General features: G+C 51.2%; 1 protein-coding gene across 1 annotated transcript in view; it reads left to right on the plus strand.

The window, feature by feature from the left end:
• The window catches only part of VWF (von Willebrand factor), a 159,127-nt gene extending 152,267 nt beyond the window's left edge, over positions 1–6,860 (plus strand). The window contains exons 50-54 of the mRNA XM_061418164.1: positions 1,416–1,514; positions 2,183–2,311; positions 2,815–2,854; positions 5,967–6,064; positions 6,543–6,860. Coding sequence (XP_061274148.1) covers positions 1,416–1,514; positions 2,183–2,311; positions 2,815–2,854; positions 5,967–6,064; positions 6,543–6,731 — 555 coding nt within the window. The 3' untranslated portion in view covers positions 6,732–6,860. The remainder of the gene's footprint in view (positions 1–1,415; positions 1,515–2,182; positions 2,312–2,814; positions 2,855–5,966; positions 6,065–6,542) is intronic.
• The last annotated feature ends 6,222 nt before the right edge of the window (positions 6,861–13,082 follow it).

A 13,082-nucleotide genomic window follows, 5' to 3' on the forward strand; every position in this document is an offset into this window, starting at 1 on the left:
ATGTCTCCTGTAAAGATTTTGGGCCGAGTAGAGGGTATTTCCTAGTCTCTTCTGGCACTCACTAGAAAATGCCCCAATCCAGGCTCCTATGAAATCCTGTCTGACGTCAACCCCATTTTATTTCCTCGTTCTGATAATAACCAGTTGCATGCATTCATGCTGCTTTTCCCATCTCTCTTCCTCTCCCATTCATCACGGTCCACACCTTCAGGAATCGTGTGATTTTGAAAACACAGCTAAAGCTCACCCTATGGCCTCAAACGTCAACAGTGTCCTTCCAAGCATGTGTGTGTAGCCGGGGCCCATCCAGTCGCCCTGTTCTGCTGGAAGCTCAGTCCTCACTGGCTTTCTCTATAGCCTCCCTGATGGGTTCAGTGCACACTCACAGACTCCTCACCTCCCTGCTGGTTAGGAGCCTTCAGTCTCTGTGCAATCAACATGGGAGCCCTGTGAGACAGCCAGGTCTTCTGCCCGGGACTCCAGACTGACCTGCTAGAGATTCACAGCAGAAAAACCTCAGGACCCCAAGGAATGAATCTCTAAGTGGTCATTACTAAATGTAGCAAAATGAAAAAAATGACACCATCATTGGCTTTCATATAGCTAAATGTATTCTTTTAAAATTTTGCTGAGTTTTGTTCTTCCTGTTTTTTTTTTTTTTTTTGGCATGATGTGAAAGTGTTAGTTGTTCAGTCGTGTCCGACTCTTTGCGACCCCATGGAGTGTAGCCCGCCAGGCTCCTCTGTCCATGGAATGCGCCAGGCGAGAATATTGGAGTGGGTTGCCATTCCCTTCTCCAAGGGATCTTCCCGACTCAGGGATGTGGTTCTCCCGCATGGCAGGCAGATTCTTTGCTGTCTGAGCCACCAGGGGAGCCCCTTTTGGCATGGTGGGGAAAGATGAAAGAGCTTTAATTTTAATGCAATGATGAGACAACTGATGATCGCTTTTTGCTTCTTATTTGGTTAACATGTTTGAAAATTCTTTGCAAAAATAAAAAGTTGGTTACCCTGTGTGGTCTCCCAGATTTGGGGGCATTTTTGTAAAACCGTGAAATCCTGTGGTCTGGAAGCTACAGCCTTTTCCCCTACTGTAAAGGTAAGGGATGGAGGCAGGAAGACAGTTTCCGCTGTGACAAAGTCCAGTGGTGGATGATGATTGCGTGGACTAGGTGATGACAGAGGACCTTGGAATGATAAGCAGTGGATGAGTTCAAGATGCATTTTTTGGCAAGATCTGGTGATGTGTGGGTGAGGGGCGAGGCAGGGGATGAGCAAAAGAGAGCAGGGACGAGGATGACCCCCAGATTTCTGGTTGGAGCGGCTGGGTATGATGAAATCATTTACAGTTTGGCTTACTTATGAGCGGGGTCTTCAGGGGAGGTTCACAGAGGCTGCATTTTCTCCTGGTTCCAGGGTTACATGGAAGAGAAGCTCCAGGGCGAATGCTGTGGGAGATGCCTGCCTACGGCGTGCACCATTCAGCTACGAGGGGGACAGATCATGATGCTGAAGGTGGGGGCAAGTGGACGTCAAGACTGTCCCCTCAGATCATCATCTGCTTCCCTTCTTGGGGATCTTTTCTTCAAGAAGGAGGGGGCAAAGTTTGGGTCAATATTGACTTCTTTTCATACCTATTTCTGATTTTTTATAAAGAAAAGATGGATAACCTTTAGAAGGTACAGGATTTTCTCTTTGATTTAGTTATTTTGTCACTTTCCTCGACAAGGGGATAGTTGGTGTGGGCCCCCATGATTGAGAGTTGGTTGACCTCTAAGATTTTCTCCAGCCTTGATTATCTCTGAGACTGGGTAGGCAGTCAGGTGCCAGAGATGCCGATCTGTGAAAGTTAGGATGGGCTGGTGAGACAGGCACCTAGTTCACTCATCTCTCCATCAGAGGCACTCAGCTCTAGTTCAGCTATTGATTGACCAGTTTACCTCCACTGTGTCTTAATTCTTTATGCTGTTATGTGGTCAGAAGAGTTTAGGGATTCCCTGCCTTCATACAGCCCTGTTCCCAGTAAACAGGTTGCAAAACCGGACTGCACCTGCCTCATTCTTGTTCTATGGTCCCCTACGTTGTCTCAACAACTCCAGGGAGTCAAGGTCACTATTTGAAGTGGCTGTGAAACCCAAGCTGCCTTCAGATGTGCTCAACGCACGTCCTCTCTTTCCTTTCAGCGTGATGAGACACTCCAGGATGGCTGTGACAGTCACTTCTGCAAAGTCAACAAGAGAGGAGAGTTCATTTGGGAGAAGAGGGTCATGAGCTGCCCGCCCCTCAACGAACACAAATGCCTGGCTGAGGGGGTGAGCCGTCGGAGCCCGGGCCCTGCTTTCCTCTCGACTGGCTCCATCTATGACTGAAAAAAGAAGGTTCTTTTGAATGGCAGTCCAGCTCTGCCATGATTCCCAGTGTTCAAGGAGAACCCCAGCCTAGTTTAAAAATCAACAAAATTACAAAATCAAAACCTGATAGAGAGGTGAAACTCTCTATGATGCTCTAAGAAAATACCTCCCCTTGGGGGAGATTGGATCTGTGATCCTTGAATGGGGAGGTGAGAGGCCAAACTAATTGATGGTCCCCCCTGGGAATGACAGTCCCGGAGACTCTCAACTGGAAGAGAATTCAGAATAATCAGGACTGTTTCAGCCTGACCGGGCGGGGTGGTCAGTCTGCTCACCTTTGTGATGGGACAGTCCATTCACTTCTGGGGACTTGGGCTCAGGGCTGTGAGTCCAGAGGCAGGAATGACAGAAAGTGTCCGCTATGTACTATTTGTGCCTAACTTGGGACTTTGCTGTTTTCTTAGGGGAAAATCATGAAAATTCCTGGCACGTGCTGTGACACATGTAAGTACTTTACCAATAGACTGTCCCTTGAAACCCATCAGATTAAGTCCAGGGGATGTTCCTCGAAGTGAACTTTGTTCTAGAAAGATAGAGCAGTCATTGCATTCCATTCTGCAGGGGACTGCCACCCTGCCTCGCATGTCCTTGGACTGCCCCCTACTCAAGCCCCCTTTCAGATGCCTGTAAACCAGTCTCTTCTTCTTTCTTCCAGACTCCTGGCAATCACTAGCCTCTTACTTGCCTTTATCCTCACCGGGTCTTGGGTTGGTCACAGTCCTATCACAAGAGAATGTCTTCTCTCTGCCAGTGAAGCTCCTTGAGGACGAGGCACCTTGATTTATGATCTCAACAGATGAGACACTCAATACACCTCTGTTCTTTGAGTATCCCAGAGAGAAAGGGAAGCAAGAAGCTGGCTGTGGGGCTGCAGAGAAACACAGTCTTCTTAAGGATTGATAAGGCTGGTCTCATTAACCAGTTTTATTAATCTCCTCTCCTTCACTCTTGCCTGTTCTTTTTTAAAATTAATTAATTTTACTTTCGGCTGCACTGTGTCTTCGTTGCGGTGGCCAGGCTTTCTCTAGTTGTGGAGGCCGGGGCTACCTTTAGTTGTGGTGGACAAGCTCCTCGTTGTGGTGGCTTCTCTTGTTGCTGAGCATGGGCTCTCGAGCGCACTTGCTCCGTAGTCATGGTGCATGGGCTTAGACGCCCCGAGGCATGTGGGATCTTCCTGGACTAGGGATCGAGCCTGTATCCCCTGTGTTGGCAGGCAGATTCTTTGCCACTGGGCCACCAGGGAAGTCCTTGGCTTTTCCTGACCTTGCACTGTGTTGCACGGGTTGGTCCCCCAGTAGTTACCGCAGCAGCTTTGGAGACGGAGCTCCAGTCAGCTCATCAGAAAGCATCTCACCGCATGTTCTTGTTTCCATGAGCACATGTACTTCTCAGAATCCCAAAGTTAGTGCTGTATACTCTGGGTATAGAATTACTTGTCTGGACTAATATTCTTTGTTTTTTAGTTTAGTTAGCTTTTTTTTTGTTTGTTTTTGGATTCCTGGGTCCGTGTTCCCATGTTTATTTGGAGGTAGAGAAAGCAAAGAGTTGCTCAGTTGTGTCCGACTGTTTGCAACCCCATGGACTATAGCTCACCAGGCTCCGCTGTCCATGTAATTCTCTAGGCAAGAATACTGGAGTGGGTAGCCATTCCCTTCTCTAGGGGATCTTTCTGACCCAGGGATCGAACCTGGTCTCCTGCATTGCAGGCGGATTCTTTACCATCTGAGCCACCAGGGAAGCCCCTGGGGAAAAGAAAGAAAGAGTGAAAGCATGAATACCTTCAGTGGTCAGTCATTTGTTCTTCTCCTGATGGCTCCCTCTGACAGTCCCTGGAGTTGCTGTAACCAAGCTGCAGACTGAGGGGACACACTCTGAGAGCATCTCTCTCTGTGATTCCTGTCTGCATGGCTGAGATCAGGAAACCATCCAGGAAGAGACGCATTTTTCTCTAGGTGTGCTGCAGGGGCAATCTGGCCAAGGCTGTTATCTGCAAAACTAGCAATGAGGCCGGAGAAGGCACTGGCACCCCACTCCAGTACTCTCGCCTGGAAAATCCCACGGACGGAGGAGCCTGGTAGGCTGTAGTCCATGGGGTCCCTAAGAGTCGGACACGACTGAGAACTTCACTTTCACTTTTCACTTTCATGCATTGGAGAAGGAAATGGCAACCCACTCCAGTGTGCTTGCCTGGAGAATCCCAGGGACGGGGGAGCCTGGTGGGCTGCCGTCTATGGGGTCGCACAGAGTTGGACACGACTGAAGCGACTTAGCAGTAGCAGCAGCAATGAGGCCAAACGGAGGCTTCAGTGCTTTCAGGAGACGGGAACCCTCCATAAGGAAAATAAGCCAGGTTCGGGGATTTAAATCAACTGTGTGTTGGCTTCAATATGTTTTCCTCATTCACCCTCTTAATGTGGTTGGCAGGCTTTTGCTTTCAAATGAAATTATTTGGAAATTGGGAGTCTGGCTAATATGTATTTAAAGTTGAATTAGATTTGGAGCCATCCAGGAATGGAAAACTCCCAGTGTTTGGACAGGCAACAGTGAGCTGACATTGAATCCTAGAATTATCAGTGGTGCAAGGAGAGATTCAAAGCTGAATGCTGTTAACCCCTGTGTGGTAAGGAAACCCATGCCTGCGACCAGGAGATGGCTATACTCAAAGCAAAAGATTCCATAGGGGCCGCAAGGATCTTCTCAGTCCCTAGGGAGACAATGACATTTGCAGGGATGGATAGATATTAATTGCATTTATTGGATACTCATTGCCCGTTCATTTCTGGGTATAGTATAAGCAGGCTTCCCAGGTGGGAATCCGCCTGCAATGCTGGAGACGGAGGAGATGCAGTTTTGATCCCTGGGTGGGGAAAATCCTCTGGAGAAGAAACTGGCAACCCTCTCCACTATTCTTGCCTGGAAAACTCCATGAACAGAGGAGGCTGGCAGGCCGTAGTCCATGGGGTCACAGAGTTGGACACAACTGAGCAACTCAGCACACATGCAGAATTAAAAGCACAAGAGGCTTGCTCTGATCATTATGGCTTTTAGGGTCTACAATTGTATAAAAGTAAGTCTTATCCATCGACATCACCAAAGCACGGTGAATCTAGGTTCCTCTTGCAGTTAGAATTGTGCCATTAAGTGAGTTCAACCCAGTGATATCTTTATCTCTGGTTGTGAAGGGTCAGGAGAAGCTGGGCTTCAGGTGCTAGTGGTTAAGAACCTGCCTGCCAATGCAGGAGATGCAGGTTCGATCTCTGGGTCAGGAAAACACCCTGGAGAAGGGAATGACAACCCACTCTAGTATTCTTGCCTGGGAAATCACATGGACAGAAGAGCCTGGTGAGCCGCAGTCTGTGGGGTTGCAAAGAGTAGGACACGACTGAAGCGACTTAGCAGGAGAGGCTGAGGGGAACCAGGATCACTGACTTGCCCTCTCTGTAGCTGGCTGTGGTGACCTGGTTACTGTGAAACTGACCTATGTCTAGTGAATAAGGGAACTGGAGTGGACAGTGTCGAACGGGAGAACAGGTCCCATCTCTCACTTGCCCTGTAGGTGAGGAGCCTGAGTGCAAGGACATCACAGCCAGGGTGAAGTCCATCAAGGTGGGAGACTGCAAATCTGAAGACGAAGTGGACATTCACTACTGCCAGGTAAGGGGTCCTCTGCTCAGAGGACGGGTCTCTTCATTCGAACACCTCTCTTGAGATACATTGTGAAAAGATCTGGGAAGTTCACAGGGAGGAGATGTGAAAGAAACTAGGAACATTTTTTTCCTTTTGAAAGCAAATGTTTTATTGAAGTTAACTGAGAAATTTTGACCCCAGAAGATTAAAAAATATCAGCAATGATTCAAAGCTTCCTTTGAGGAGAACGGAGGGTTACTTATGGAACACGGGAGCTGCCTTCCCCGGAGATCCATCAAACATGCATAGAAATTGCAGCTACAGGGCTGGGTGTGAGAGTTCCAATTAGGGGAGGCCTTTCAGACACACTGCCTGCTGTCCTGGGTTCCTCTGGCCGAGGCCAGGCCTGGAGGAGGGCAGGTGCAAGAAGCCGGCTGCCCCAGAGCCCTCCCCACCCTAGGACTCTCTATCACCCGCGTCGCTGCCTCTCTCTTTCCCGCTGTAGGGAAGATGCACCAGCAAAGCCCTGTACTCCATCGACACGGAGGACGTGCAGGACCAGTGTTCCTGCTGCTCGCCCACGCGCACGGAGCCCATGCCAGTGCCCCTGCGCTGCACCAACGGCTCCATCATCCACCATGTGGTCCTCAACGCCCTGCAGTGCCAGTGCTCCTCCAGGAAATGCAGCCCGTGACGCGCTACCCGCCCGCCATGGACACCCGCTGCCTCCCGCTAGGCTCGGCGATCCCTGCTCCGCGCATGCGCACTCTACTCCCGGACCTTCCCGGGCTCACAATAAAGGCCAATCTATCCTCTCGTCAAAGGCTGGTGGTTCATCCAGGTTGAGATGGCTGGGCTGCTCTGAGCCGGGTGCTGAGGTGGGGGCTGGGGAGTGGAGAGGGAGCCCAGGCTTTCACACCAGATCCTTTTCACCCCCGAGAGAGACTGTACTCAGTGCATCCACTGGACAATGAAGCTGGAAAGGATTTAGACATCATCTCATCCACTGCCCTCTCTGGCCCCTTCACCGAGGATGAAGGTAGCTCAGAGAGCGTGAGTGACTTGCCCAAGGTCACACAGCCGCTGGGTGGCAAGGCCAGGTTCAGAACCCAAGGACCTGGACACCTGGGCAAGAACCCTCGGGCTGGTCCACCGGAGCCACATGAATCTAGTCCTGACAGATTCAGCCTTGATCTCACCGGAACCGGGGAGGGCTGCATTTTTAGGCCTTTCTGCTTCCGCTGGATAAGAACCTCCAGGGAAGATAACGTTGGAGGCAAATGGCATGAGTTGCGTTGAGTCGCGTTGGTGGGGAGTTTTAGCCAGGTAGAGGGAAGGAGGAATGGAGAGAAGTTTTATATAACTGCTCAATAATTCAAAGGCTGTCGCCCTCTATCCATCATCACCCCACCTCCAACTTTGAGTAGTCTCTAAGGTCTCTGTGGGAAAGCAGATCCGGGGCCAGAGAATTATTAATAGCTGTCTCTCTCCTGACTGATTGCCTGATGCTCCACCCCAGGACCGAGGTGCTGTTGGTGGCATGCGGCTCCAAGAAACTCAGTGGGAGGCTACTTCTTCAACAGGGGGTGCCAATTTCCCAGTGCTCCCATAGCCCGAGTTCTCCTCATATTTACTGACAGGACGATTCACTACCAAGGAAAAAGCTAAACTTGAAAAATTGCATGTTTTGATTTTAAAAAAACGTCAGGGAGCAGGGTAAATACGATGCTGAAGGAGAAACATAGTGGGATGTGAACCAGGAGCTCTCCCACTCTACATGCGTTCCAAGGTGGATCTGCCTCTGGTCCCAGCTCTTGCTGTTCAGTTGCTCAGTTGTGTCTGACTCTTTGTGACCCCATGGACTGCAGCACGCCAGGCTTCCCTGTCCTTCACCATTGCCTGGAGTTTGCTCAGACTCATGTCCATTGAGTTGGTGATGCCATCCAACCATCTCACCCTCTGTTACCTCCTTCTCCTCCTGCCCTCAATCCTTCCCAGCATCAGGGTCTTTTCTAATGAGTTGGCTCCACATCAGGTGGCCAAAGTATTGAAGTTTCAGCTTCAGCATCAGTCCTTCCAAAGAATATTCAGGGTTGGTTTCCTTTAGGATTGACTGGTTTGATCTTCTTGCGGTCCAAGGGACGCTCAAGAGTCTTCTCCCAGGACTCTCTGTCTTGTCACCCTCAGACCAGATGGGACAGTACCCCAAAGTGAGAATCTGAGGAAGAGTCTCAGGGAGTATGTGGAGAGACAGAAGAGATGAACCAAGGTGGAAATGTTTCCAGGCCTCTTGGCATTGGAAACACATACGGAAGGGTTCCCGGAAGTGAGTGAAGGGCGTGTCTGGGAGAGAAAGGAGTCAGGATCCAAGTGTTAGAGCACAGACTCCGGAGTGAGCTCAGCCCTCAGAGATGTGGGGCCTGACCTTTACACTGCAGTCTCCTCATCTGTGAAATGGGTACACAGGAGGTAAAACATAGAATGGTTGTTAGAACTCATTCTTTTGGGGAAGGCTCTGAGAAGGGTGCTGAGGGAGTGGATGTCTGTATCCATATCAGCCTTGATTACTCCTGGCAGCCAGGACATAGCCCGCCAGGGATGGGCCGGGGTGGGCACATGCTGTTTCTGGTTTTCCTTCTGCTCAGCTCCCGACTCCCTTTACTGTCTCAGGTTCATCATCAATTGATATAATGTACAAAGTAGGGAGGGGCTTCCCCAGTAGCTCAGCAATAAAGAATCCGCCTTCAGTGAAGGAGACGTAGGTTTGATCCCTGGGTCAGGAAGATCCCCTGGAGGAGGAAATGGAAACCCACTCCAGTATTCTTGCCTGAAAAATCCCATGGACCAAGGAGCCTGATGGACTATAGTCCATGGGACTCCAAAAGAGTAAGATATGACGTCGTGACTGAACATGCGTGCATAAAGGGGCGAGCAGTCCCACCAGCCCACCTTATCAGCATGGGAGATGGGAAAGTCTGTGGTCATACAGAGCCAACTTGACATATGTGTTAACATAATACCTTTTCATTGTCTGGGTCCCTGATATTAATGCACTCGCTCACCTTAGGGGCATCTTGGAATTGTAGATTTCATCATGCAGAATGGCCCTTTGGAGGTCTTCTTTTCCATCCCCTTGCCCATGGCTAGGTACCAAAGCCATTCCAGAGAGATTGAGCTCCTCTTTTTTCCTAGGATCGAGCTTTCAACATCTGTTTTCTCAACTGGTCCCACAGTCTCCCTGGGAAGCTTTTCTAAAACCTGCCCCTCCCCTTACCACTTGCAGCTCCTCTTCCTGTCCCTGGGGCGAGATTCCTCCAATTTTGCTCCTTTTAGTCTCGAGAAAGGTGGGGGACAGTTGGTGGCGGGTAGAGTGCAGGCAGGTGTGCGGGGAAGCACCCACCCCCACCCAGGCGATCAGCGACAGGGCGGTGGGAAGCAGGGTTTCTGGGCGGGATTGGAAACTAATCAGGCAGACGGTTCAAGAGATAATCCTGCTGAATGCTCACACCCGAACCAGGTTAGGAGGCAGCAGCGCCCAGGGCAGGGAGAGCCGCAGTCTTACGGTCTGGCCCCTCAGCTTCATTAACCCGAGCGTGACCCAGACTCAACCCGCTGGCGGGAACGCGCTTATTCCTTCACGTGGCGCGACTAGCGGCCGGTGCGCCCAGGGCGCAGCAGCCGGAGGCCGGGTGGCCCAGCGAGGGATGGGGGAGGAGACAGCAGCAGCAGGCAGGGGCGGGCACGTCCAGACGGAGCTGAGCCGAGATGGAATTAGCCCGGCGGCTGAATAAGCCAGTGCAGACGCCAGCGCAGCCGCGGGACAGTCGGGGTTTCGGGTCCAGTGCGCCCGCTCCATGGCCACCACCTCGGGGCTGCATGGTGAGTCTCCCTTGCATGGACCTGGTCTTGAGCATCTAGAATCTTGTAGGACGGAGAGGGAGCTGGGAGTGAAGGAGAGGGCATCCCTATTCCTACCCTTGAGATTGGTGACCCCGGGTGAACCTGGAGGGGGCTTCACAGAGCAGATCCCTGTCTTCTGGCTAGACAGGCAGACATGATTTCAGTCTATGATCCCTGACATGAAAGCCCTTTGTTCAGCCCAAGAGTGCCCTGTCCTGGGACTCCAAGCTCAGGGGTCCCACGCTTGTCTGTGGAGCAGACAGGGGCACCAGCATCCAGGGGCACCCAGACCAGCAACTTCTCACACTGGGGTGGCTCTCACCCTCGGAAGGCGAGGGACACCTGAGCGGTTTCCTGGACACTCATGTCCTATCAAGGAGAAAAGAGGCAGGACAAGAGTCAGGGGATTGGTGCAGCAGCTTTTTGTTGATGAATTACCAATTCCAATCTCTTTATCTTCTCCTTGTTACAAGTCAGGGGGTGTTTAGCACATCTGAATGGATGAGCAAACAGCTGAGGTTTAATTCAGAAACAGTCTGCTGAGGACAGAGGTTCAGACTCACCCCCTGCAACTTGGGTTTAGCCTCTTGGAGCATCCTCACAATTTCAGAAAGTCTCCCCCAGCCCTTATCCACCCCAGGAAGGGCATTTACACATTTACGTGGGAAGCACAGGTGTGTCTTTCTCCGGGAGCTTATTTAAGAGGAAAAGCAAATTGAGGCAGCGTTTAGGGGAGCAGGGCATGACCCTTCTGCATCTTCAGGTGATCCTGAATACACATGTGCGTTTGGTGGGTTTGACCCTGCCTAGAAGGCGATTCTCTCTGGAGTCTTGTTTCCAGTGATTCATGAGAGAGGCGTGGAGTGGCAGGGGCCGGGGAAGGTGCTCACTTCACTGGCATGAACAGTGGGTACAGGGGACTGGAAGGCAGGTGTGAGTCTGGGACTATGTGAGCACGTGTGGAGAGACGCTCCGGGACCGTGTGAATGCTGGTCTAGGGCAGAAGTTTCTGCAGAGCAAGGTTAAATCTCAGCCCCAAAGGCAGGTGGCAGGTGAGGGAGGATCTTGGACAAGAGGGGGCTCCTCCAGAAGATGATAAGATAACTTGTCTGGGCTTTGCTCTTGGGATTGGACATCAGAAACCTGCCCCAGCTGCCAGGCATCCAGGGCCCAATCGCCCCTTCACTGTGGCCTGCCAGGCGCCATCATTTTGGGAGCCAGGAACCTAAGCAGGTCCTTTCTGGGCACCTGCACTGCTCTCTGAGTTGCTTCTAGGTGGGCCCTGGGCCTCTTTACTGGCTGATGGAGGAGGCTGTGTGATCAGGGAGATGGGTTCCAAACACTAGCCTCAGGCTCTGTCTGGTCCAGCTTCTCTGTCCCTTCTCTGCCCACTTCCACTGTGGGGCAGGACTGGGGTGGGGGGCCAGAGACACTGAGGGCTATAAGGAGCTTGTGTTTCATTTTCTCTAATGAGGATCTAATTTCCTGTTAATCCACCCATCTCGTGGACCCTTCAGCTGGCTGAGAGCAGCCTGGCATTCCTAGAGCACACAAAGAACAGAAACTTGGCCACTAGAGATGAGAATCTGGCCTCTAGCTACAAAGTAGAATCCATCTATATTTGTGATCAGGTTGCTGGGGAGGAGGAGTTTGTAAAAAGATTGCCTTCAAAGAAGGAACCAGCCACGTGGACACCTGGAGAATGATCAAGAACGGCATGCATGTATGCTAAGTTGCTTCAGTCGTGTCTGACTCTTTGAGACCTTATGGATCATAACCTGCCAGGCTCTGTTGTCCATGGGATTCTTTGGGCAAGAATACTGGAGTGAGTTGCCATGCCTTCCTCCAGGAGATCTGCCTGACCCAGGATTGAACCCGTGTCTCCTATGGCTCCTGCATTGCAGTCAGATTCTTTATTGCTGAGCCACCAGGGAAGCCCTCAAGCAACAGCTGCTGCTGCTAAGTCACTTCAGTCGTGTCCGATTCTGCGACCCCATAGACGGCAGCCCACCCGGCTCTGCCGTCCCTGGGATTCTCCAGGCAAGAACACTGGAGTGGGTTGCCATTTCCTTCTCCATTGCATGAAAGTGAAAAGTGAAAGTGAAGTCGCTCAGTCGCCTCCAACTCGTAGCGACCCCATGGACTGCAGCCTAGCAGGCTCCTCCGTCCATGAGATTTTCTAGGCAAGAGTACTGGAGTGGCTTGCCATTGCCTTCTCCGCAAGCAACAGCAGTAGAGACGAAAGACCTGGGGCAGCAATGTGCTTGGGCTGTCCGAAAAGTCAGGGGGGAAACCTGGTGCCTGGAGGGTGAGGGAGAGGGTGAGCCAGATCACATGGAGTCTTGGGGCTCAGGCTGTATGTTTTTGACTTTCAAAGAGAAAGGGGAGACATACTTAGACACTGTGCATACAGATACTGCACTTCACTTCCCAACAGCCTTGGGGTCAGTATGAAATCCATGTCATTGAAGAGGAACCTGAGGTTCAGAGAGGTTAGGAAATACCCATTACATTAGGTTCACCAGTGAATCATCAGTAAAGGATAAAGTTTGAATTCTAACTCACTTCCCTACCACCTCACCTTGTTGCTCTCATTCTGTTCTTCAGAAGCCATTAGAAGGAAGTGTAGATGTTGGCAAGGAAGGGGTGGGTGGAAGTGGGGCCTTTAGGGAGATATTCATTTTGCAAGGCTGATAGTTGATGCTGTGGTCATATTCCAGGCATGGCTTGCCTTGACACGACTTCCAGTCTAGAGTCATTAGGGTTAATTTATCTAGTGGGATCAAACCTAAGAAGGCCAGTTGTCATCACTGAACTCCTGCGTGCCACTGTGGTTCACACTGGGGATGTGCTTTAGTGAGCACTGGTTGCCTGAATTCCAGGTGTTGACGGTTTACAGACACGTGGGAGACTGACCCACTGCCTGCAGAGAACTTGCCCAGTGTCTGATGGATTCTGGTAATCCCAGCTCATGGTCACGTCTATGGATCCGCATACCATGCACCGGTGGGGGCAGCGCACACCCGTTCATGCACACTTGTGGAGCCAGTCAGTGCTCAGCGCTGGAGCTGCAAGGATCAACAGGGCACGCGCACATTGGACCGACAGGACCTTACATTCTCCACTCTTGGTGCCCTAAGGTCAC

The sequence above is a fragment of the Bos javanicus genome, chromosome 5 (assembly GCF_032452875.1).
Source record: "Bos javanicus breed banteng chromosome 5, ARS-OSU_banteng_1.0, whole genome shotgun sequence".
Taxonomy (NCBI): Eukaryota; Metazoa; Chordata; class Mammalia; order Artiodactyla; family Bovidae; genus Bos; species Bos javanicus.